This window comes from Nerophis ophidion, linkage group LG16 (assembly GCF_033978795.1).
Source record: "Nerophis ophidion isolate RoL-2023_Sa linkage group LG16, RoL_Noph_v1.0, whole genome shotgun sequence".
Lineage (NCBI taxonomy): Eukaryota > Metazoa > Chordata > Actinopteri > Syngnathiformes > Syngnathidae > Nerophis > Nerophis ophidion.
In genome coordinates, this window is record NC_084626.1 from 50108913 (window position 1) to 50135063 (window position 26151).

Genomic DNA, 26151 nt, shown 5'->3' on the forward strand with positions numbered 1-26151 from the left:
CAACTATCTTAATCATTAGTCTACTATTTAAGAGTCAATTAGTCAACGACTATCTTTATGATTAGTTGACTATTTTCATAGTTGATTAGTCAACGACTCTATGATTGGTTGACTATTTTCATAGTCGATTAGTCAACGACTATGATTGGTTGACTATTTTCATAGTTGATTAGTCAACGACTCTATGATTGGTTGACTATTTTCATAGTCGATTAGTCAACGACTATGATTGGTTGACTATTTTCATAGTTGATTAGTCAACGACTCTATGATTGGTTGACTATTTTCATAGTCGATTAGTCAACGACTATGATTGGTTGACTATTTTCAAAGTCGATTAGTCAACAACTATCTTTATGATTAGTTGACTATTTTCATAGTCGATTAATCAACGACTATCTTTATTATTATTTGACTATTTTGATAGTCATCCATCCATCCATTTTCTGCCGCTTAATCCCTTTTTGAGGTCGCGGGGGGCGCTGGCGCCTATCTCAGCTACAATCGGGCGGAAGGCGGGGTACACCCTGGATAGTCAATTAGTCAAAAAGTATCTTAACGATTAGTCGACTATTTTCATAGTCAATTACTCAACAACTATCTTAACCATTAGTCTACTATTTAAGAGTCGATTAGTCAACCACTATCTCAATGATTAGTCGACTATTTTCATAAGTCAATTAGTCAACGACTATCTTTATGATTAGTTGACTATTTTCATAGTTGATTAGTCAACGGCTATGAATGGTTGACTATTTTCAAAGTTGATTAGTCAACAACTATCTTTATGATTAGTTGACTATTTTCATAGTCGATTAATCAACGACTATCTTTATTATTATTTGACTATTTTGATGGTCAATTAGTCAAAAAGTATCTTAACGATTAGTCGACTATTTTCATAGTCAATTAGTCAACAACTATCTTAACCATTAGTCTACTATTTAAGAGTCGATTAGTCAACCACTATCTCAATGATTAGTCGACTATTTTGATAAGTCAATTAGTCAACGACTATCTTTATGATTAGTTGACTATTTTCATAGTTGATTAGTCAACGACTCTATGATTGGTTGACTATTTTCATAATGGATTAGTCAACGACTATGACTGGTTGACTATTTTCAAAGTCGATTTGTCATCAACTATCTTTATGATTAGTTTACTATTTTCCTAGTCGATTAATCAACGACTATCTTTATTATTATTTGACTATTTTGATAGTCAATTAGTCAAAAAGTATCTTAACGATTAGTTGACTATTGTCGTAGTCAATTAGTCAACAACTATCTTAACCATTAGTCTACTATTAAGAGTCGATTAATCAACCACTATCTCAATGATTAGTCGACTATTTTGATAAGTCAATTAGTCAACGACTATCTTTATGATTAGTTGACTATTTTCATAGTTGATTAGTCAACGACTATGAATGGTTGACTATTTTCAAAGTCGATTAGTCAACAACTATCTTTATGATTAGTTGACTATTTTCATAGTCGATTAATCAATGACTATATTTATTATTATTTGACTATTTTGATAGTCAACTAGTCAAAAAGTATCTTAACGATTAGTCGACTATTTTCATAGTCAATTAGTCAACCACTATCTTAACCATTAGTCTACTATTTAAGAGTCGATTAGTCAACCACTATCTCAATGATTAGTCGACTATTTTGATAAGTCAATTAGTCAACGACTATCTTTATGATTAGTTGACTATTTTCATGGTTGATTAGTCAACGACTCTATGATTAGTTGACTATTTTCATAGTCGATTAGTCAACGACTATGATTGGTAGACTTTTTTCAAAGTCGATTAGTCAGCAATTATCTTTATGATTAGTTGACTATTTTCATAGTCGATTAATCAACGACTATATTTATTATTATTTGACTATTTTGATAGTCAATTAGTCAAAAAGTATCTTAACGATTAGTCGACTATTTTCATAGTCAATTAGTCAACAACTATCTAAACCATTAGTCTACCATTTAAGAGTCGATTAGTCAACCACTATCTCAATGATTAGCCGACTATTTTGATAAGTCAATAAGTCAACGACTATCTTTATGATTAGTTGACTATTTTCATAGTTGATTAGTCAACGACTCTATGATTGGTTGACTATTTTCATAGTCGATTAGTCAACCACTATGATTGGTTGACTATTTTCAAAGTCGATTAGTCAACAACTATCTTTATGATTAGTTGACTATTTTCATAATCGATTAATCAACGACTATCTTTATTATTATTTGACTATTTTGATAGTCAATTAGTCAAAAAGTATCTTAACGATTAGTCGACTATTTTCATAGTCAATTAGTCAACAACTATCTTAACCATTAGTCTACTATTTAAGAGTCGATTAGTCAACCACTATCTCAATGTTTAGTCGACTATTTTGATAAGTCAATTAGTCAACGACTATCTTTATGATTAGTTGACTATTTTCATAGTTGATTAGTCAACGGCTATGAATGGTTGACTATTTTCAAAGTCGATTAGTCAACAACTATCTTTATGATTAGTTGACTATTTTCATAGTCGATTAATCAACGACTATCTTTATTATTATTTCACTATTTTGATAGTCAATTAGTCAAAAAGTATCTTAACGATTAGTTGACTATTTTCATAGTCAATTAGTCAACAGCTATCTTAACCATTAGTCTACTATTTAAGAGTCGATTAGTCAACCACTATCTCAATGATTAGTCGACTATTTTGATAAGTCAATTAGTCAATGACTATCTTTATGATTAGTTGACTATTTTCATAGTTGATTAGTCAACGACTCTGATTGGTTGACTATTTTCATAATGGATTAGTCAACGACTATGACTGGTTGACTATTTTCAAAGTCGATTAGTCAACAAGTATCTTTATGATTAGTTGACTATTTTCATAGTCGATTAATCAACGACTATCTTTTTTATTATTTGACTATTTTGATAGTCAGTTAGTCAAAAAGTATCTTAACGATTAGTCGACTATTTTGATAGTCAATTAGTCAACAACTATCTTAACCATTAGTCTACTATTTAAGAGTCGATTAGTCAACCACTATCTCAATGATTAGTCGACTATTTTGATAAGTCAATTAGTCAACGACTATCTTTATGATTAGTTGACTATTTTCATAGTTGATTAGTCAACGACTGATTGGTTGACTATTTTCATAATGGATTAGTCAACGACTATGACTGGTTGACTATTTTCAAAGTCGATTAGTCAACAACTATCTTTATGATTAGTTTACTATTTTCATAGTCGATTAATCAACGACTATCTTTATTATTAGACTATTTTGATAGTCAATTAGTCAAAAACTCTTAACGATTATTCGACTATTTTGATTTTTGATTAGTCAACTGCTATCTTTTATTAGTTGACTATTTTCGTAGTCGATTAGTCAGTAATTATGTTGACGATTAGTTGACTATTTTGATAGTCAACGACTATCTTAACAATTAGTTGACTATTTTCATAGTCGATTAGTGAATGCTATCTTTATGATTTGCTCACTATTTTGATAGTCGATTAGTCAATGACTATTTTTGATTAGTTAACTATTTTGATAGTCGATTAGTCAACGACTATTTTAACCATTAGTCAACTATTTTGATAGTCGATTAGTCAACGACTATTTTAACCATTAGTCAACTATTTTGATAGTCGATTAGTCAATGACTATCTTTGATTAGTTGACTATTTTGATAGTCAGTTAGTCAACGACTATCATTATGATTGATTGATTATTTAGATGGTTGATTAGGCAACGACTATTTGAACGATTAGTCAAATATTTTGATAGTCAACAACTATCCTTATTAGTTGACTATTTTGATAGTCGATTAGTCAGTAACAATCTTAACCATTAGTCGACTATTTTCATAGTGTATTAATTTACAACTATCTTAACGATTAGTCGACTATTTTGATAGTCAATTAGTCAAAGGCTATCTTTATGATTAGTTGCCTATTTTGATAGTCGATTAGTCAACGACTATCATGTTTTTAACAAGAATAAGAGGAAACACTTTACCCAACAATGTTAAATGTACATTGGTTTTTACAACATGATATTGTTCATAGAATATCAGTACAAGTTATTTTTTTAGTCTGGCAACTTAGCTGCCAGTTTTTGTACCGTAAAAACAAATGCACCGTCTTCACATTTACAGGATCAGAAATACTTTATTAATCCACCAGGGGAAATTCAAAATTTTCAGCACAATCCCATTCAAGATCAGACAAACATTACAGGCAGACAGAACAGGATCAGACATTACAGGGAGACAGAACAGGATCAAACATTACAGGGAGACAGAACAGGATCAGACATTACAGGGAGACAGAACAGGATCAGACATTACAGGGAGACAGAACAGGATGAGACATTACAGGGAGACAGAACAGGAGCAGACATTACAGGCAGACAGAACAGGATCAGACATTACAAGGAGACAGAACAGGAGCAGACATTACAGGGAGACAGAACAGGATCAGACATTACAGGGAGACAAAACAGGATCAAACATTACAGGGAGACAGAATAGGATCAGACATTACAGCGAGACAGAACAGGATCAAACATTACAGGGAGACAGAACAGGATCAAACATTACAGGGAGACAGAACAGGATCAAACATAACAGGGAGACAGAACAGGATCAAACATTACAGGGAGACAGAACAGGATCAAACATTACAGGGAGACAGAACAGGATCAAACATAACAGGGAGACAGAACAGGATCAAACATTACAGGGAGACAGAACAGGATCAAACATTACAGGGAGACAGAACCGGATCAGACATTACAGGCAGACAGAACAGGATCACTGACAGGTCTGCCAACTTAGGGTGACAGGGGATGCAAAACAATAACAGTGCAATACGTTTTCATAACATGGTCACTACTGCCTACTTTCTCTCGTTATATTCTTATTTTACTGTTATAATTTTATTCCCATTGTTGCTTTTTATTTTTTATTCTTATTGTAATATTTCTCTATTTTGTTTCCATTTAAACCCCCATTATATACTTTTTTTAAATTGATCTCAACTCTGTACACTGCTGCTGGAATTTTAATTTTCCTGAAGGAATCAATAAAGTACTATCTATCTATCTATCTATCTATCTATCTATCTATCTATCTAACTTCCGGTGTCCCGTACAAAAAAGGTGAGATACAGGTAAACAATGGGGTGGGGCTGAGAAAAAAAATCGGCTTAAGCCTGGGTCCCTGGAGAGGGGGTGCAGACTGAGGCCAAGGAAACAACAACTCATAGCCATAGCACACATGCCTCTTACATGTGTGTAAGAGGGACACATCAAATAGTAGTAGTCATAAACCGTAAAAAACAAGATTTTACATTCAAAAAGCAGGCAGCTTGGTCAATAAAATGTTAACGCAAAAAACAGTAGTAGTTTTTTTCAATTTACAGTATTATGCTGTAAAGAACAATATCAAATGTATTGTCATTTTTATTCATATGATGGGTAGTTTGCTGTAAAGTTAAGTATTTTTATTTAGACAAAAACATGTTTGGAAATTATGATAAACTGTAATATTTGTTGCAATACTGGATACTATTAAAGTTTAAAAGGAATGCAATTTCAAGCAGTCCATATATTCTATCTGCCAAAATAAAAAACATCGACAACGTTTAGAGAAAAAATATGAAGTACTCCCATGGGGGCGCCTGAGAGCTGCGGCCCACCACCATGACCCCGCACTCCCTCCCCACTGTTGCTAGATATCTGGAGATGTATGTTGTAATATGTATATGTGCTCTGCTATAGAGCCTTTTTCCCACTCCAGACTGGGCCCCCTGAGGAGCCCAGTCTAGATTGTGTTTTTTTTAACTCATCCTTCCCCAGCGTTTTACCCTTTTCCGTGGCGACCCATCAGCGTTCCTGTTCTGTCACCCTGTACACCAGGGGTCGGGAACCTTTTTGGCTGAGAGAGCCAAAAAGCCAAATATTTTCAAATATATTTCCGTAAGAGCCATATAATATTTTTTTTAACACTGAACACAACTAAACACATGCATTTTTAAGTAAGACCAACATTTCTAGAGTATAATAGGTCTCTTATTCTTTATAATAACATTGTTATTCTGAAGCTAACTGTGGAGGGGGCGTGGCCTGCTGGCCTGCAGCGACAGGTGCGTAGACGGCACACCTGGGCCTTGTTATCTAATCACCTGTCGCTCTTTTATAAGCAGCAGCCAGGAGGAGAGACTGGGTTGGGGCTGGAAATACAATTGCTGGAAAGCAACTGAGAGACTTATTGAAAAATAAAATAATATTGTAACCCTGAAACAGGCTCTCATGTCGGTGCTTGGTGGTCTGAAGAACCCCCAGGAGGGCAAGCCCCACACTAACCAATAATAAATAAATCACTTCTTACCATTAACGCAACTTCTTGAACAGGTGCGGTAGAAAACGGATGGATGGATAATGCGGGGTTAGTGCGTCTGCCTCACAATACGAAGGTCCTGCAGTCCTGGGTTCAAATCCAGGCTCGGGATCTTTCTGTGTGGAGTTTGCATGTTCTCCCCGTGAATGCGTGGGTTCCCTCCGGGTACTCCGGCTTCCTCCCACCTCCAAAGACATGCACCTGGGGATAGGCCCCTCCCACCTCCAAAGACATGCACCTGGGGATAGGCCCCTCCCACCTCCAAAGACATGCACCTGGGGATAGGCCCCTCCCACTTCCAAAGACATGCACCTGGGGATAGGTTGATTGGCAACACTAAATTGGCCCTAGTGTGTGAATGTTGTCTGTCTCTCTGTGTTGGCCCTGCGATGAGGTGGCGACTTGTCCAGGGTGTACCCCGCCTTACGCCCGATTGTAGCTGAGATAGGCGCCAGCGCCCCCTGCGACCCCGAAAGGGAATAAGCGGTAGAAAATGGATGGATGGATGGATGGATTAAAAATGCATGAGAATGTTTTATATTTTGAACATTATTTTTTACACTGCCAGATGCAGTCATCAAAAGAGCCACAGGTTCCCTACCTCTGCTGTACACTGTTTATATGTCTCATCTTGAAGGGGTTTGTGCTGAAAACAAAGTTTCCTTGTACTTGTGCAATGACAATGAAGACCTATCCTGTACTTTATTGACACATATCATTTATGAGTAAAAGTACGGCAGCAGCCAGAGCACAGAGAGCAGGCCCATCAAAAAATGTTCAAGTCCAATGATCATCTCCCACTTCTTCTTCTCAGTCCTTCACACACACTTTATATCAAACCTATGCTCGCAACAAACTATTGTGTTCTGACAGTTTAATGCAGAGGTAGGATGTTTGACTCTGTAACCTGTGGTCCCCGCAGGACGCGTACGCCTACACCAAGGTGGGCGTGCCCGACACCAGGATTTTTACCGTCAATCCCAAAGGAGAGATGATCCAGGAGAAGAACAAAACCAACAAGTCCTCGTAGGTTTTTCATGAGTATTAAAGACCAGGACACACTTATAAAGGTGAACATTTTTATATGCAGGTATTGTCACCTGGGGGAATTGGTGGAGCATTTCTTCCCCGCGCTCGATGGCAGCGGACCTTCTGCCTTCCTCTGTCCTGAGTTCAGCAGTTTCTCCTTCTGGAGGGAGCCTCTGACACACCTGGACCTTGACACACTCCTCTAGACTTCCCTTATCTTACTTACCTTTGTGGGCCTTAATATTTACAGCAGAACACATTCTCCCAGCATGCAGTGCTGCCTTTGATTGGCGCCTGTAGCAGATGACTCAGTAAGTAATATTTATATACATATTCACTGTGATTACATACATATATACATACATACACTCAGTAATATATATATATATTATATGTATATACGCATGTATATATGTATGTGTATATATATATATATATATATATATATGTGTGTGAGTGTGTATATACATATATATTTATGTACATATATATATATATATATACATATGACACAGTAATATTCATATATATATATATATATGACACAATAATATTCATATTTATTACATATTCACTGATAAATGCCTTGATTACATACCATATTTTGCAGACTCTTAGCCACGCCCACAACATTTTAGAAGAAAACATTGTTATATCCGTATATAAGCTGCAGATAAATACCAGTACCTTGTGAAATATTTAGTTAAAGTTTATTTGCATACCTTAAGGGTGTTTGTAACAGGGCAGTAAAACGGCTGATCAAACAAAAAGCCGTTAATGTACCGTCAATTATATATTATATGTATATATGCATGTATATATATATATGTATATATATATGTATGTATGTACACATATATATACATACATATGACACAGTAATATTCATATATAAATATATATATATATATATATGTATTTATATATACAGTCACTGATAAATGCACTGATTACATATGACACAGTAATATTCATATATAAATATGTATATATATATATATATATATGACACAGTAATATTCATATTTATTACATATTCACTGATAAATGCCTTGATTACATACCATATTTTGCAGACTCTTAGCCACACCCACTACATTTTAGAAGAAAAACATTGTTATATCCGTATATAAGCTGCAGATAAATACCAGTACCTTGTGAAATATTTAGTTCAAGTTTATTTGCATACCTTAAGGGTGTTTGTAACAGGGCAGTAAAACGGCTGATCAAACAAAACGCCGTTAATGTACCGTCAATTCTTAACTACAAGCCACTACGTTTTTTCCTCCCTACGCTTTGAATCCCGCGGCCTAGAAAACGAAGCAGCTGATTAATGGTTTTTTTTTTCATTGCCGACGGCCATAATACAAAAAGTTTAAAAGCAAAAACCAAGCTGCACTTGAAAAGGTTTTTATGGTTATTGTTGGACAAATTGGCTTTTAGGTGCTGCAGTGTTCTTCCATTTACTGCTTTCAACCGGAAGTGGAAGTGCTGTTCAGTTTTCTCGCCATTTATACTGATTCTTCATTCATCACTCCAAGCGACATTTGTAAGTTTTACAATATAACTAAAATAATTCATACTTACTAAACCAGGTGTGAGTTCGGTAGTATTGTTTTCACGCATATTTATAGGTACTATCGTTATGTAATGAAGCTAGCGTTGTTAGCATTGCTTAACATGCTAAAACATTTACGAGTGTCTGTGTGAGTATTATTAACTTACATACTTTTTGTATTGTTTGAGTTTCACAAATTCCTCAGCAAACTCGCCAAAACGTCTGCTTGGAGTTATTGAGTCTGTTTACCTGATTGGAGAGTTAGCTTGCGCAGCTCGTGGGGGCCATGACCATGACTTCTGTTTTGTCTGATCGGCCGTTTTACTGCCGAGTCGCAGTCATCGTTTGGAAACAATTAATTGAAATATTTACAGAATATTTCTGTGTCAATATTAATTTGACAGTGTATATATCTGCGGTGCGACTAATATATGGACGAGTACTATTCCTCATTTCAAATGTAGTGGGTGTGGCTTACATACTCCGGAAAATACTGTATCATTTTCTGCTTTTTTAATGAGGTTAAATATGTTTATCAATATTCTTCTCCCTTTGTTTATTTCAGTGCATTCATTGATTTCTCTGCTTCATCCCCTCCGTCAGCCAAGAAAATTCCATGGATTAGCCGCGCCTTTGTATAAACCGCAGGGTTCAAAGCTCGGGTAAACTTCCAGTCCAGGAAATAGTGTAGATATTTAGTGATTACATTCATACAGGCCAAAAGTTTGGACACACCTTCTCCTCGTTTTCTTTATTTCCGTGACTATTTACATTGTAGATAGTCCCGTCACAACTATGAATGAACACGTGGAGTTATGGACTTAACAAAAGAAGTTTTATACTCCCAATTTCTTCAAAATAGCCACCCTTTGCTTTGATTACTCTTTTAGACACCCTTGGCATTCTCTTGATGAGCTTCAAAAGGAAATGGTTGTCACTTCACAGGTGTGCCTTATCAGGGTCGACTAGTGCAGGGGTGCCCACACTTTTTCTGCAGGCGAGCTACTTTTCAATTGACCAACTCGAGGGGATCTACCTCATTTATATTTATTTATTTATGAAAGAGACATTTTTGTAAACAAGTTAAATGTGTTTAATGATAATACAAGCATGTGTAACACATATAGATGTCTTTCTTTCACAAAGACAAGAATATAAGTTGGTGTATTACCTGATTCTGATGACTTGCATTGATTGGAATCAGACAGTAATGATGATAACGCCCACATTTTCAAACGGAGGAGAAAAAAAGTTGTCCTTTCTGTACAATACCACATGAAAGTGGTTGGTTTTTGGCATCTAATTCATCCAGCTTCCATACACTTTACAAGAAAAACATTGGCGGCAAATTCCGTAGCTTGCTTGATTGACATTCACGGCACCCGAGGGTCTTGTGAGATGACGCTGGCTGCTGCCAGTTCTTTTATTATGAAAAAATGACAGAGAGGAAGGCGAGAAACACTTTTTATTTCAACAGACTTTCGCGCCGTCCCTTCCGTCAAAACTCTAAAGGCCGACTGCACATTTCCTATCTTCACAATAAAAGCCCTGCTTCATGCTGCCTGCGCTAACAAAATAAGAGTCTCGGAAAGCTGGCGACTTGTGCACGCCAGCTTTCTGAGGGATCGCTTGTGCACGCCAGTTTTCCGAGACTCTGTATTTAGTTAGCGCAGGCAGCATGAAGCAGGGCTTTTATTGTGAAGATAGGAAATGTGCAGTCGGCCTTTAGAGTTTTGACGGAAGGTACGGCGCGAGAGTCTGTTGAAATAAAAAGTGTTTCTCGACTTCCTCTCGGTCATATTTTCATAATAATGATCTTGCAGCAGCCAGTGTCATCTCACAAGACCCTCCGGTACCGTGAATGTCATTTAAGTGACGTCTTGGTGAAGATTGATGATCACTCATTTTTAGGTCTATTTTTTTTAAAAGCCTGGCTGGAGATCGACTGACACACCCCCCGCGGTCGACTGGTAGCTCGCGATCGACGTAATGGGCACCCCTGCACTAGTGGAATGTTTGCTTTACCATTGAGGTGTCGTGCATGAGAGGGTGTGTCCACACCGTTATTTTCCCGCTCAGGGAAATAATGTTGACGTCCAAACAATCAGTCCTCTGTTAATGACAATCAGTCACATGTTGCCTTTATTTGTTGTTGTTGTTGTTGCACAGCAAACATGCAGCAAAGTATAGTTTTTAAATACATTCATATGAGTCAAATCAAGAGTTTTTTTTTTTACAAAATGCTGCAAATTCCAAACCTGTAAGGATTATTGCTCATTTTACGAGAGAGGAGCACTTCCTGTCGTAACTTTCTAGTCCAGTGTGTGTGTTCCAAAGGCTTTTAAATCAGCAACTAAGTCACGATTGTGTTTATTTATGTGTCTGCTTTCTCTCCTTGGACCATGAATGTCCTGCTGGTGAAGGAGTGATGTCATTCATTCCTGGTCAGCATGCAGGACAACAGCTGTAAGAGTTCTTCTTCTGTAGTAGAAATCATTCAATGCTGGGTTGTTATTACGTTTATGTCTTCCTTCTCTTGCACTTCCAACGTTACCACACTGTGAACAAGGACTTGCTTTTACACTAACTAATTCTTCCTTTAATGATATATTTATTTTTGCATAATTTGCATGCCCCAAACTGAGAAACGTGATGTTTGTTTGTGTGTACAATTTGGATGCATCTCAAATACAATTATCTAATAAAGCCGCTCATTTTTATCCAAGACGGCGCCGCTGTAGTGGCTGCTGGTTGCAAGAGCTCTCATGTGTGTCGTCCTTTTGTGTTTTCACTGAGGGCCACATCACAGTTCTGGCTGCCATCAGAGGGCCGCTTGGAACAGTGAATAATGTATGAGTTTGCCTCTGGATTTCATTATTAATTAAAGCTGCAAGCAGCGATGGACGGGACCAACTTTTGCTGGTGTTTCCTGCCTTTACCCATTCAACATATCTTTACCTGCACTTTACCTACCTTCCCTGCATCCTGGGGTCACACTGGTGCTTCTTTCTGTCACCCGCACACACTGGTGCTTCCTGCCATCACCCAGACAATATATCTTTACCTGCACATTACCTACCGTCTCTGTATCCTGGAGTCAAACTAGTGCCTCCTCCTTTCACCCAGTCAACATATCTTCTCCCGCACAGTACCTACCTTCTCTGCGTTGTGTGGTCACGCTGGTGCTTCCTGCTTTTAAGCGGCCATCTTGCGCAGCGGTTCATTGAAGGCTCGTAAAATCAAAAACAGAGCAGTTAGAAAAACTCTTTGCGCAACTTTTAATCAGAAGGGTTCAATCTCTTTCCTGTGCGAGTTTGAAGCCGACACGACAAACGCGCTCAGAGGAGATAATGTTTGAAAAAAGGTGACAGGTTTTTACAAAAGTTTTGTTTTGAAGGGGTAATTGCCAACTTCCTGTTGATTTTTGCTGAAGGATGTCAACTAATGAAATTTAGGTCTAAGTGAGACCTACATAGAGATTTTTATTTCATGTCTCTGCGACATTCCTACTGGAAGTTACAAGCAGTTTTGTCTCTGTTTTCTTCCCAAGAGCAGCTTTGTCAGTGTTTTATTTGTAGGGGGCGCTAGATCGCAATTTTTTTTTTTTTTTGTTTTTTTTAATTAGATGGCAACTTTTGCTAGTCCTGATGTGTGTGTCCAGTTTGGTGAGTTTTGAATCAGTTTAAGCGGGTCAAATTACAGCTCAAAGAGGCAAAAATTGAATTTTTTAGGAAACTTTTGTTTTGAAGGGGTTTTTGCCAACTTCCTGTTGATTTATATAGCCCCATATCACAAATGTCTCAAAGGACTACACAAATCATTACGACTACAACATCCTCGGAAGAACCCACAAAAGGGCAAGGAAAACTCACACCCAGTGGGCAGGGAGAATTCACATCCAGTGGGACGCCAGTGACAATGCTGACTATGAGAAACCTTGGAGAGGACCTCAGATGTGGGCAACCCCCCTCTAGGGGACCGAAAACAATGGATGTCGAGCGGGTCTAACATGATACTGTGAAAGTTCAATCCATAGTGGCTCCAACACAGCCGCGAGAGTTCAGTTCAAAGCGGATCCAAGACAGCAGCGAGAGTCCCGTCCACTGGAAACCATCTCAAGCGGAGGCGGATCAGCACCGTAGAGATGTCCCCAACCGATACACAGGCGAGCGGTCCATCGTGGGTCCCGACGAGCGGTCCATCCTGGGTCTCGACTCTGGACAGCCAGTACTTCATCCATGGTCATCGGACCGGACCTCCTCCACAAGGGAGGGGGGGGACATAGGAGAAAGAAAAGAAGCGGCAGATCAACTGGTCCAAAAAGGAGGTCTATTTAAAGGCTAGAGTATACAGATTAGTTTTAAGGTGAGACTTAAATGCTTCTACTGAGGTAGCATCTCGAACTGTTACCGGGAGGGCATTCCAGAGTACTGGAGCCCGAACGGAAAACGCTCTATAGCCCGCAGACTTTTTTTGGGGCTCTAGGAATCACTAATAAGCCGGAGTCCTTTGAAGGCAGATTTCTTGCCGGGACATATGGTACAATACAATCGGCAAGATAGGATGGAGCTAGACCGTGTAGTATTTTATACGTAAGTAGTAAAACCTTAAAGTCACATCTTGAGTGCACAGGAAGCCAGTGCAGGTATATATGTATGTATATAAAGGTATATACAGTATAGGTATATATGTATGTATATATGTATATAAAGGTATATACAGTACAGGTATATATGTATGTATATATGTATATAAAGGTATATATGTATGTATATAAAGGTATATACAGTACAGGTATATATGTATGTATATATGTATATAAAGGTATATACAGTACAGGTATATATGTATGTATATATGTATATAAAGGTATATATGTATGTATATAAAGGTATATACAGTACAGGTATATATGTATGTATATATGTATATAAAGGTATATACAGTATAGGTATATATGTATGTATATATGTATATAAAGGTATATACAGTACAGGTATATATGTATGTATATATGTATATAAAGGTATATATGTATGTATATAAAGGTATATACAGTACAGGTATATATGTATGTATATATGTATATAAAGGTATATACAGTACAGGCGTAATGTGATCAAACTTTCTTGTTCTTGTCAAAAGTCTAGCAGCCGCATTTTGTACCAACTGTAATCTTTTAATGCTAGACATGGGGAGACCTGAAAATAATACGTTACAGTAATCGAGACGAGACGTAACAAACGCATGGATAATGCAGTCATCAAAAGAGCCACATCTGGCTCTAGAGCCATAGGTTCCCTACCCCTGCTCTAACCACTAGGCCACTATAAGAAGCACCGGATTATAAGGCGCTCCTTCAATGAATTGCCTATTTTAAAACTGTGTTCATACATAGGGCGCAGCAACGCATTATAAGGCGCACAGAATAGTTGCGAGACCTGTTGTGGCTTAATATTGCTCCATATATAAGGCGCACTCGCAGCTTCTGAGAAAATTGGAGGTACTCCCATAGGGGTGATGAAAGGATGGTCAGCGCCTGAGAGCTGCGGCCGACCACCATGACCCCGCACTCCCTCCCAAATGTTGCTAGATATCTGGAGATGTGCTTTGTAAAATGTATATGTGCTTTGCTGAGGGTTGGACTCCGCCAAGGCTGTCCTTTGTCACCGATTCTGTTCATAACTTTTATGGACAGAATTTCTAGGCGCAGTCAAGGCGTTGAGGGGTTCCGGTTTGGTGACCGCAGGATTAGGTCTCTGCTTTTTGCAGATGATGTGGTCCTGATGGCTTCATCTGACCGGGATCTTCAGCTCTCACTGGATCGGTTCGCAGCCGAGTGTGAAGCGACCGGAATGAGAATCAGCACCTCCATGGTTCTCGCCCGGAAAAGGGTGGAATGCCATCTCCGGGTTGGGGAGGAGACCCTGCCCCAAGTGGAGGAGTTCAAGTACCTAGGAGTCTTGTTCACGAGTGGGGGAAGAGTGGATCGTGAGATCGACAGGCGGATCGGTGCGGCGTCTTCAGTAATGCGGACGTTGTACCGATCCGTTGTGGTGAAGAAGGAGCTGAGCCGGAAGGCAAAGCTCTCAATTTACCGGTCGATCTACATTCCCATCCTCACCTATGGTCATGAGCTTTGGGTCATGACCGAAAGGATAAGATCACAGGTACAAGCGGCCCAAATGAGTTTCCTCCGCCGTGTGGTGGGTCTCTCCCTTAGAGATAGGGTGAGAAGCTCTGCCATCCGGGAGGAACTCAAAGTAAAGCCGCTGCTCCTTCACATGGAGAGGAGCCAGATGAGGTGGTTCGGGCATCTGGTCAGGATGCCACCCGAACGCCTCCCTAGGGAGGTGTTTAGGGCACGTCCAACCGGTAGGAGGCCACGGGGAAGACCCAGGACACGTTGGGAAGACTATGTCTCCCGGCTGGCCTGGGAACGCCTCGGGATCCCCCGGGAAGAGCTAGACGAAGTGGCTGGGGAGAGGGAAGTCTGGGTTTCCCTGCTTAGGCTGTTGCCCCCGCGACCCGACCTCGGATAAGCGGAAGATGATGGATGGATGGATGGAAGTTTCTTAATACCCGACCTATCTTTTGTGCCTTTAAAAAAGATTTTGAACTTGACATTAAAACACTCTCTACCTCTAACAAGAAAAAAGCTGTGAAAACGAGGATGCTGTGTTCCAAATTGAAGTTGTTTAATGAATCTGAATGAGCATTTGGCTTTGCACTTCGTTTATTATATATATATATTTTTTGTATTCTATTTTTGTTATTTTGAATTTACAACCCCCTGGCGCTGTTTTGTACTGTTTTCATAATGTTTTATAATGTTTTATATTGTTGTTCATCTTACTGTTTGTAATTATTGAAATTTATAAATAAAAATTCAAATCAAAGCTGCAAGCAGCGTTGGTCGGGTCCGCCTTTGGCCGCTGCCAAGCCCTGGTCTGAGTCAGACCTACATAGAGGTCTTTGTTCATGTCTCTACGACATTCCTAACAGAGGTTACAAGCAGTTGTGTCTGGGTTTTTCCTAGGGGGCGCTGGAGCGCAATTTTGACTTTTGGGGTTTGGTTTTTTATTAGATGGCAATTTTCGCCATTCCTGACGTGTGTTTTGAAGCATGTTAATGGGGTCAAATTACAGATCAGCGTTTCTGGATGTTGTTGATAATGGCTTTCGCTTGGCATAGTAGAGCTTTAACTTGCACTTTGAAGCATTTTAAGGGGGTCAGACTACAGCTCAGAGAGGCAAAAAGGACATTTTTTAGGACACTTTGCACAGGGGTTCTTTGAAGGCCGCGTAAAATCAAAACCGGAGCAGTAATCAAAACTTTGTTGGATAGTTTTAATCAAAAGGGTTCAATCTCTCTCCTGTGCGAGTTTGAAGCCGAAACGACAAACGCACTCGGAGGAGTTTACGTTTGAAAAAGGTGACAGGTTTTTACAAAACTTTTATTTTGAAGGGGTCATTTTTAACTTCCTGTTGATTTTTGCCGAAGGATGTCAGTTATCTAAATGTAGGTCTAAGTGAGACCTACATAGAAGTTTTTGTTTCATGTCTGTCCGGCATTCCTACTGGAAGTTACAAGCAATTTTGTTTGTGTTTTCTTCCTAGGAGCAGTTTTTGCTGTGTTTTATTCAAAGTATTGGGATTTGGTTTTTTCATTAGATCGCAATTTCTGCCAGTCCTGATGTGTGTGCCAAGTTTGGTGAGTTTTGAAGCATTTTAAGGGGGTCAAATTACAGCTCAAATAGGCAAAAATAGCTTTTTTTTGCGAAAATTTAGCTTTGAATGCGTTTTAGCAAAATGTTTGTAGATTTTTGCCCTAGAAAGTAAAATTATGAAATCTAGGTCTAAGTCAGACCTACATAGAAGTTTTTGTTTCATGTCTCTACGACATTCCTACCGGAAGTTACAAGCAGTCTGTTTTTTTTTTTTTCTTCCTAGGGGGCGCTAGCGCGCAATTTTCAATTTTGGGTTTTGGTTGCTTAATAAGTTGGGAAGGTTTGCTATACCGACAAGTGTGTCAAATTTGGTGAGTTTTGAAGCATGTTAAGGGGGTCAAATTACAGCCCATAGGTGTGGAATAAAAAAAGAATAATATTGCGGACCCTAATAAAAAATAAAAAAACATCAGGCGGATGTGTTGCACGCCAGGCCGCCAGGGGGCGCATGGCAGGTAAAACCAGGTGTGATCAGACCTTTTATAGTCATGCGGATGTGATGCACGCCAGGCCGCCAGGGGGCGCATGGCAGTTAAAACCAGGTGTGATCAGACCTTTTATGGTCATGCGGATGTGATGCACGCCAGGCCGCCAGGGGGCGCATGGCAGTTAAAACCAGGTGTGATCAGACCTTTTATGGTCATGCGGATGTGATGCACGCCAGGCCGCCAGGGGGCGCATGACATTTACACCAGGTGAGGTCAGACGAGCCTTTTTTTTTTTTTTTCTTGAAACTTCACATGACGCCAAAACACAAGTTTCTTCCTTGATTAGGTGAGTTAAAACTTTATTTGTTGTTGTTGTTGATTTGAAACCCAATCCAACAAGGACATGTGATATTATTGTATGAAGTAGAACCGTGTTTGAAGTGTTTTGGCACACGAGCGTCACGACGAAGTCCAAACAATCTCCAAATGTTTGCTCAAATCAGAACGAAAAAGACTTGCAAAGGTGTAGTTTGTCACCACGATTGGAAGGTAATTGTACGTCAGGGGAAATGTTTGTTCGAGGGCTTTAAAAATAATATTTATTGACGTCTTTACCGAACACATTCAGCGTGATATAAAACCATGAAGATTTTTATATACATGTGTCACTAACTTTATAATGTGAATTGTACAAAAATAAATACATAAAATCACCATTTTTTAAATATGTTAATTTTAGAATGTAAGATCTACACGAACAAAAGGATTAAAAACCAAACGTACTTCAAAAGTCGTCCATGACGTCATTGATTTCCCGATAAACGAAAGTTAACAATTGAGCTGCGTGGAGGCAGTAAGCAGACTTTGACCTAAGGTATGACGTCACATTAGTGCCCAAAATCCATGCGCATAAAAACTGTTATCGCGCGCGACACCCTTTTGCGCGCGCGCCGTCTTCGTTTTGGCACTTTGTGGGCGGTTATTCTTACACGACTCCTCCTTTCTGATTGGTCGGGCGAAAATCGCTCAGAGCCAATCAGAAGTATAGCAGGGCGGGTCTTCGTCAATATGTATCAAAATAATACAGCTCTTGTCGACAAACAAATTCTAAAAAGTCCAAATTTAGTGGAGTTGTGGAAAATGCCAATTGAATTTGATCTAAAAGTCTTTGAAGAAGGTAATGTCTCATCTGTTGAGAGAAGATCACATAGTTAATGAAGTTTTAATATAGCTCTCTTTTCATACAAGCAGTCAATGATGGAAATGATATTTTCAAATATGTTTTTTTTCCTCACAAATATTTTTATTTATTTAATATTTGTACAGAGGTGGGTAGAGTAGCCAGAAATTGTACTCAAGTAAGAGTACTGTTACTTTAGAGATTTATTACTCAAGTAAAAGTAAGAAGTAGTCACCCAAATATTTACTTGAGTAAAAGTAAAAAGTATGTTGTGAAAAAACTACTCAAGTACTGAGTAACTGATGAGTAACCTGTTTGTTTAATGATGACGGCAACAAATAATGCACAAAAACATAAAAATAGCAATGAGCAAATTCAGAGCCAGGAATATCTCTTAAGCAACTAAAACAATATTATATATTAAATAATAATACATTAAAATAAAAAAAATTAAGGCAAATTGAGCCACAATAACTTAACAGCACCGTAGGCTCAGTAGGCATTGATTGATTGATTGATTGAAACTTTTATTAGTAGATTGCACAGTACAGTACATATTCCGTACAATTGACCACTAAATGGTAACACCCCAATAAGTTTTTCAACGTTAATCAATTACTTAATAAATGACCAAGTCGAGGTGATCTACCTCATATATACATATACATACACACATATATATATATATATATATACATTTATATATACAGTATATAATTTATATTTATTTTGCCATTTTTGTTGACATGTTAAAGGTGTTTTAATGAATATACATGCATGTTTAACATATAGATTCCTATCTTTAATGAAGACAAGAATATAAGTTGGTGTATTACCTGATTCTGATGACTTGCATTGATTGGAATCAGACAGTATAGTGCTGATAACGTCCCGGTTTTCAAATGGAGGAGAAAAAAATGTCCTCCTTCCTGTCTAATACATCATGAAAGTCGTTGGTTTTTGGCATCTTATTTGTCCAGCTTCCATATTCGTTTTTATACACTTTACAAGAAATACATTGGCGGCAAACTCCGTAGCTTGCTAGCTTGTTTGCGCTGGCTTTCGGAGACTCTTATTTTGTTGGCGCAGACGCGATGGAGCGGCACTTTTATTGTGAAGACAGGAACTGTGCGATCAGTCTTTAGGCTTTTGACGGGAAGTACGGTTGAAATAAAAAATGTCTTTTTTCCTTTAGACTTTTGATTGATTGATTGAAACTTTTATTAGTAGATTGCACAGTACAGTACATATTCCGTACAGTTGACCACTAAATGGTAACACCCCAATAAGTTTTTCAACATGTCGGGTTCTACGTGTGACGGTCACATGACCACCTGGCTCTGTTTGATTGGTCCAACGTCACCAGGGACTGCATGTGATTGGTGAAACGCAGGCGAGTAGCGACCTGATTGCAGATAAATGGAGCGGAATAAAAGTAGTGTTTTTTCTTTATAAATATACTCAAGTAAAAGTAAAAGTATGTTGCATAAAAACTACTCTTAGAAGTACAATTTATCCCAAAAGTTACTCAAGTAGATGTAACGGAGTAAATGTAGCGCGTTACTACCCACCTCTGTGTCTGTATATGTAAATATTGATTGTATGCCATAAAGTGGGACTATTAATTTTCTTTCCTCCTTTCGATGTGTTATAAATGTGAGAGTATTGTATGTGTGTGTATATTTAAATAGTAGATGTAACATTGACATCAATATTTATGATGAAAGGTTCATGGCAGTTCCCTGGGACTATCATGGCTGAACAAGTAAGTCTTACACTATTATCTCTCAGATTTAATTTGCCTAATGTATGGAGCTAGTTTTTTTAAATACATATTTTTAACTCTGTCATCTGTACTGATCTGGGCTGATATCTAATTGTCCATAGTTTGAGTTGTTTGCAGAAACTTAAGTACTTTTTATAGTAATATTAAAACCATATTCATTAATTGCAGTGATAACCTGTCATTTATTATTCTACTAAAATAGTCATTGCAATCATAACATCAATAATTAGGCCCATATGCTAATCATCAGTGGCGGAGCTAGACTTTTATCCTTGGGGTGTCCAGGGGGTGGCCAAGGTTATTTCGGGGGGTCCACAGACTATAACAATTTTTTTCGTGACTTATCAATTGCAATCGGAGCGGCAAATGTTGAAATGTACATACTAAGCACACAGGAGATGAGATTTATGTATATATAATTTGCATCCGCTTATCCGAGGTCGGGTCGCGGGGGCAGCAGCCTAAGCAGGGAAGCCCAGACTTCCCTCTCCCCAGCCACTTCGTCTAGCTCTTCCCGGAGGATCCCGAGGCGTTCCCGGTTTATTAACAATGCAGAAAATGTAAAACACAACTTGGCAACTTAATTACTGAACTGAGCATGTGACTGTTTCTGTCCATGCTCTGACCTGGTGAAGATGGGCTGTGCTGTGTTGTGAGTTCTCTCTCCCGACTAGTCCCAGGAAGGGACCTGCCATCTTTTTCTTCTGGGTCTAATGGGACTACATTGTATAAAAATGAAAATATTAGTGTAAGCAAAATGAACAAAAAACAACACACATCAGTAACCAACACTTCAGAACATCTAAAAAATAAACTTAGGGGTTTCCGACACATTTGAAATTTCCAGACCCTAATTCGCAGACTTGTCAGTGAAAAAAATAATCTAAAAAAAGAATCCAATAATTTGTGACATTTGAGGTGAGTATATCATGTGAATACATTCTGCAATTCATCATGGAAATCATTTAGATAAATAGTACTTTATTGATTCCTTCAGGAAAATTAAAATTCCAGCAGCAGTGTACAGAGTTGAGATACATTTTTAAAAAAAAGTAAATAATGGGGGTTTGAAAGGAAACAAAATAAAGAAATATTACAAAAAGAATAAAAACAATGGGAATAACAGTAATTTTAACAGTAAAATTGGTTATCATTATTGAATTTTTATGCCATTAAGTCACCAAATTATTTCCAGAAGATTGTAGATAGGTAGTGTATGCAAAATAATGAACCCACAAATCGTAAAATAACCCAGAAAAGTGTAAATATATTTCCATACAATTGTTTCCATCTTCCATATTACTACAGACCTGGAAATGTAGAAAGTCCAAACTTTCCATACTAGATTAGGAACCCTGTTACTTAAAATGACTTAAGTGAGCATGTGACCCTGTGATGATGGGCTGTGTGCATTCAATCAATCAATCAATGTTTACTTATATAGCCCTAAATCACTAGTGTCTCAAAGGGCTGCACAAACCACTACGACATCCTCGGTAGGCCCACATAAGGGCAAGGAAAACTCACACCCAGTGGGACCACATTCTCTCTCCTCCCGACTCGTCCCAGGACTGCTGGCAGACCTGAATCCTGGCTGTTTGTCTGCCTCATCTTTTCCTGACCCTGACTTTCTTCTTTTTAAAAACAGCTCATAAATCTTCTCCCCCTGCCTTTTTATTCTCAACTCACCCTATGAAAAAATAAGCCAGTCTTGTTAACGTCACTCCAGGCATCACTTACAGTCACAAAGTGTTATTAAATCTCCACTTCAAGCCTAAAACATGTCCGGGCAAATAAATCACTGTAGACCGACGTTTAATATTCAGACTTTTCAGTTAGTTGACAGCAGGCTAACTAGCGTGTGAACGTTAGCTGGCTGGCTGATTCTCCGCTAGGTTCATTCCTCTAGACCAGTGGTTCTCAACCTTTTTTCAGTGACGTACCCCCTGTGAACATTTTTTCAATTCAAGTACCCCCTAATCAGAGCAAAGCATTTTTGGTTAAAAAAAAAGAGATAAAGAAGTAAAATACAGCACTATGTCATCAGTTTCTGATTTATTAAATTGTATAACTGTGCAAAATATTACTCATTTGTAGTGGCGCTACATTTACTCCGTTACATCTACTTGAGTAACTTTTGGGATAAATTGTACTTCTAAGAGTAGTTTTTATGCAACATACTTTTACTTGAGTATATTTATAGAGAAGAAACGCTACTTTTACTCCGCTCCATTTATCTGCAATCAGGTCGCTACTCGCTACTTTTTTTTTTTACCGATCTGTTAATGCACGCTTTGTTTGTTTTGTGTTTGTCAGACACGCATTCAAAGTAGGAACTACACATGCCTGCGTTTCACCAATCAAATGCTGTCACTGGTGACGTTGGACCAATCAAACAGAGCCAGGTGGTCACGTGACCGTCACACGTAGAACCCGACATGTTGAAAAACTTATTGGGGTGTTACCATTTAGTGGTCAACTGTACGGAATATGTACTGTACTGTGCAATCTACTAATAAAAGTATCAATCAATCAATCAAAAGTGTAAAGGAAAAAAGACACTTTTTATTTCCACCGTACTTCCCGTCAAAAGCCTAAAGACTGATCGCACAGTTCCTGTCTTCACAATAAAAGTGCCGCTCCATCGCGCCTGCGCTAACAAAATAAGAGTCTCCGAAAGCCAGCGCTAACAAGCTAGCAAGCTACGGAGTTTCCCTCCAATGTATTTCTTGTAAAGTGTATAAAAACGAATATGGAAGCTGGACAAATAAGATGCCAAAAACCAACCACTTTCATGATGTATTAGACAGGAAGGAGGAACTTTTATTCTCCTCCATTTGAAAACGTGGACATTATCAGCACTATACTGTCTGATTCCAATCAATGCAAGTCATCAGAATCAGGTAATACACCAACTTATATTCTTGTCTTCATGAAAGATAGGAAACTATATGTTAAACATGCATGTATATTCATTAAAACACCTTTAACATGTCAACAAAAACGGCAAAATAAATATAAATCATATACAGTATATATATATATACTGTATATGATATGTGTGTGTATGTATATATGAGGTAGATCACCTCGACTTGGTCATTTATTAAGCAATTGATTAACGTTGAAAAACTTATTGGGGTGTTACCATTTAGTGGTCAATTGTACAGAATATGTACTGTACTGTGCAATCTACTAATACAAGTATCAACCAATCAATCAACCAATCAATCAATCAATCAATCAATCAATGCCTACTGAGCCTATGGTGCTGTTAAGTTATTGTGGCTCAATTTGCCTTAATTTTTTTTATTTTAATGTATTATTATTTAATATATATTATTGTTTTAGTTGCTTAAGAGATATTCCTGGCTCTGAATTTGCTCATTGCTATTTTTATGTTTTTGTGCATTATTTGTTGCCGTCATCATTAAACAAACAGGTTACTCATCAGTTACTCAGTACTTGAGTAGTTTTTTCACAACATACTTTTTACTTTTACTCAAGTAAATATTTGGATGACTACTCCTTACTTTTACTTGAGTAATAAATCTCTAAAGTAACAGTACTCTTACTTGAGTACAATTTCTGGCTACTCTACCCACCTCTGCTCATTTGTAGTGGTCTTTTTTGAACTATTTGGGAAAAAAGATATAAAAATAACTAAAAACTTGTTGAAAAATAAACAAGTGATTCAATTATAAATAAAGATTTCTACACATGGAAGTAATCCTCAACTTAAAGTGCCCTCTTCGGGGATTGTAATAGAGATCTCTTCATCAACTTCATTCTAAACATTTCTTCACAAAAAAAGAAATCTTTAACATCAATATTTATGGAACATGTCCACAAAAAATCTAGCTGTCAACACTGAATATTGCATTGTTGTATTTCTTTTCACAGTTTATGAACTTACATTCATATTTTGTTGAAGTATTATTCAATAAATACATTTATAAATGATTTTTGAATTGTTGCTATTTTTTAGAATATTTAAAAAAAATCTCCCGAACCCCTCGGCATACCTTCAAGTACCCCCAGGGGTACACGTACCCCCATTTGAGAACCACTGCTCTAGAATCATTGGAGAAACACGTAAATATAAATAGCGACCCAAATGAATTAAACGAGACGTTAGCGGCTGTTGGAAGCAAGACTCCATGAGATGCAACATTAAAGTTTGCTAGATGCTGTGACTCTCTGCTTGTAGGAAAAAAAACAACTTGTATCTACAAAAGTTATTTTAAACATTGACTCATTAGGACACCACCGTAAAACTTAACCTTCTCGTCGTAAAGTATCCTTTTTTTTCTTTGTAGCTTCGTTGATAAGCCACTCCAATTTAAATCTTCCTCTTCTTCAGTGGCGGTTCTTCTTCCCCCCTAATGAAGGTGGCTCGCAAGGCTTTGTGGTACATAGCGCCAACTACTGTACGAGAGGGACTTAGCACTCAATAGGCTTCACTGATTTAAAAATGCAACTGGCTCCTTCCGACAAGACGTGCGGTGCCGCGATATGTCAATCATCTGGGGTGGCACCTGGGGGGTCCAGTGCTAGCCTGGCCTCCCCTCTAGCTCCGCCCCTGCTAATCATGTGGTGAAGTACGCACAGATAAGTGGGTTCAGGTAGACTCTGGTGTAAACTTAAAGTAGATAGAGGAAATAAAATTAATAGTCCCACATTGTGGCATACATATAATATTTACATATACAAATATTAAATAAATAAAAATATTTTTTAAAACAGACAAGAGAGGAAAGAAAACATATTTGAAAATATAATTTCCATCATTGACTGACATGTGTGGACTGCTTGTATGAAAAGGCGAGCAGTACATGGCCACCGGATCGGACCGGACCCCCTCCACAAGGGAGAGTGGGACATAGAAGAAAAAGAAAAGAAACGGCAGATCAACTGGTCTAAAAAGGGAGTCTATTTAAAGGCTAGAGTATACAAATGAGTTTTAAGGTGAGACTTAAATGCTTCTACTGAGGTGGCATCGCAAACTGTTACCGGGAGGGCATTCCAGAGTACTGGAGCCCCAACGGAAAACGCTCTATAGCCCGCAGACTTTTTTTGGGCTTTGGGAATCACTAATAAGCCGGAGTCCTTTGAACGCAGATTTCTTGCCGGGACATATGGTACAATACAATCGGCAAGATAGGATGGAGCTTATCTATGCGTACTTCATATCAGGACCACATGATTAGCATATGGGCCTTATTATTGATTTTATGATTGCAATTTCTATTTTAGTAGAATAATAAATGACAGGTTAACACTACAATTAATGAATATGGTTTTAATATTAGTATAAAAAGTACTTAAGTTTCTGCAAACAACTCAAACTATGGAAAATTAGATATCAGCCCAGATCAGTATAGATGACAGAGTTAAAAATATGTATTTAAAAAAAGCTAGCTCCATACATTAGGCAAATTAAATCTGAGATAATAGTGTAAGACTTACTTGTTCAGCCATGATAGTCCCATGAAAACCTGACATTTATAACAAATCAAACCGTTTGGAAATGAGTTGAAAATTGAGCAAGTTATGGTTATTTAAATAGTACATGTTCCTTGACAACTATGTACTGGGCGTGGCCAGCTTCCTGAGGTAAGATGGCCGCCATGTTGCCATTGATTGACAGCGCTCAGAGCCAATCAGAAAGAAGGGGCCGTCCAACCATTCCCGCCCCCAAAGTGCCAAAACAAACATGAGAGCGCGAGTAGAGATGTGCCAGACCGAGACGGAGCGCGCAAAAAGGCGAATCGCGCGCGCAAAATGGCACAACACGCGCGCGATAACAGTTTTTATGTGCTTGGATTTTTGGCACTAATGTGATGTCATACTAAGGTGCTAAAACACTTTATTTTTTACAAAATGACTATGTAGTTAAGAGATATCAAACCATGAATTGATAAAGGTGGACCCCGACTGAAACAAGTTGAGAACAGAATATGTGATGTGCTGTGCAATCTACTAATGCAAGTTTCTATCAAA

The 26151-nt window shown here is 38.1% G+C and overlaps 2 protein-coding genes across 4 annotated transcripts in view; both read left to right on the forward strand.

Moving 5' to 3' along the window:
- Window positions 1–10442, forward strand: part of zgc:123305 — a 92117-nt gene extending 81675 nt beyond the window's left edge. For all 3 annotated transcript variants that reach the window (XM_061875418.1, XM_061875417.1, XM_061875419.1), the window contains exons 19-21: window positions 7361–7464; window positions 7529–7778; window positions 9591–10442. In XM_061875418.1, coding sequence (XP_061731402.1) covers window positions 7361–7464; window positions 7529–7673 — 249 coding nt within the window. In that variant the 3' untranslated portion in view covers window positions 7674–7778; window positions 9591–10442. The remainder of the gene's footprint in view (window positions 1–7360; window positions 7465–7528; window positions 7779–9590) is intronic.
- Window positions 10443–17404: 6962 nt separating this feature from the next.
- Window positions 17405–26151, forward strand: part of trim107 (tripartite motif containing 107) — a 12869-nt gene continuing 4122 nt past the window's right edge. The window contains exon 1 of the mRNA XM_061875423.1: window positions 17405–17528. The gene's annotated coding sequence lies outside the window, so the exon portion shown is untranslated. The remainder of the gene's footprint in view (window positions 17529–26151) is intronic.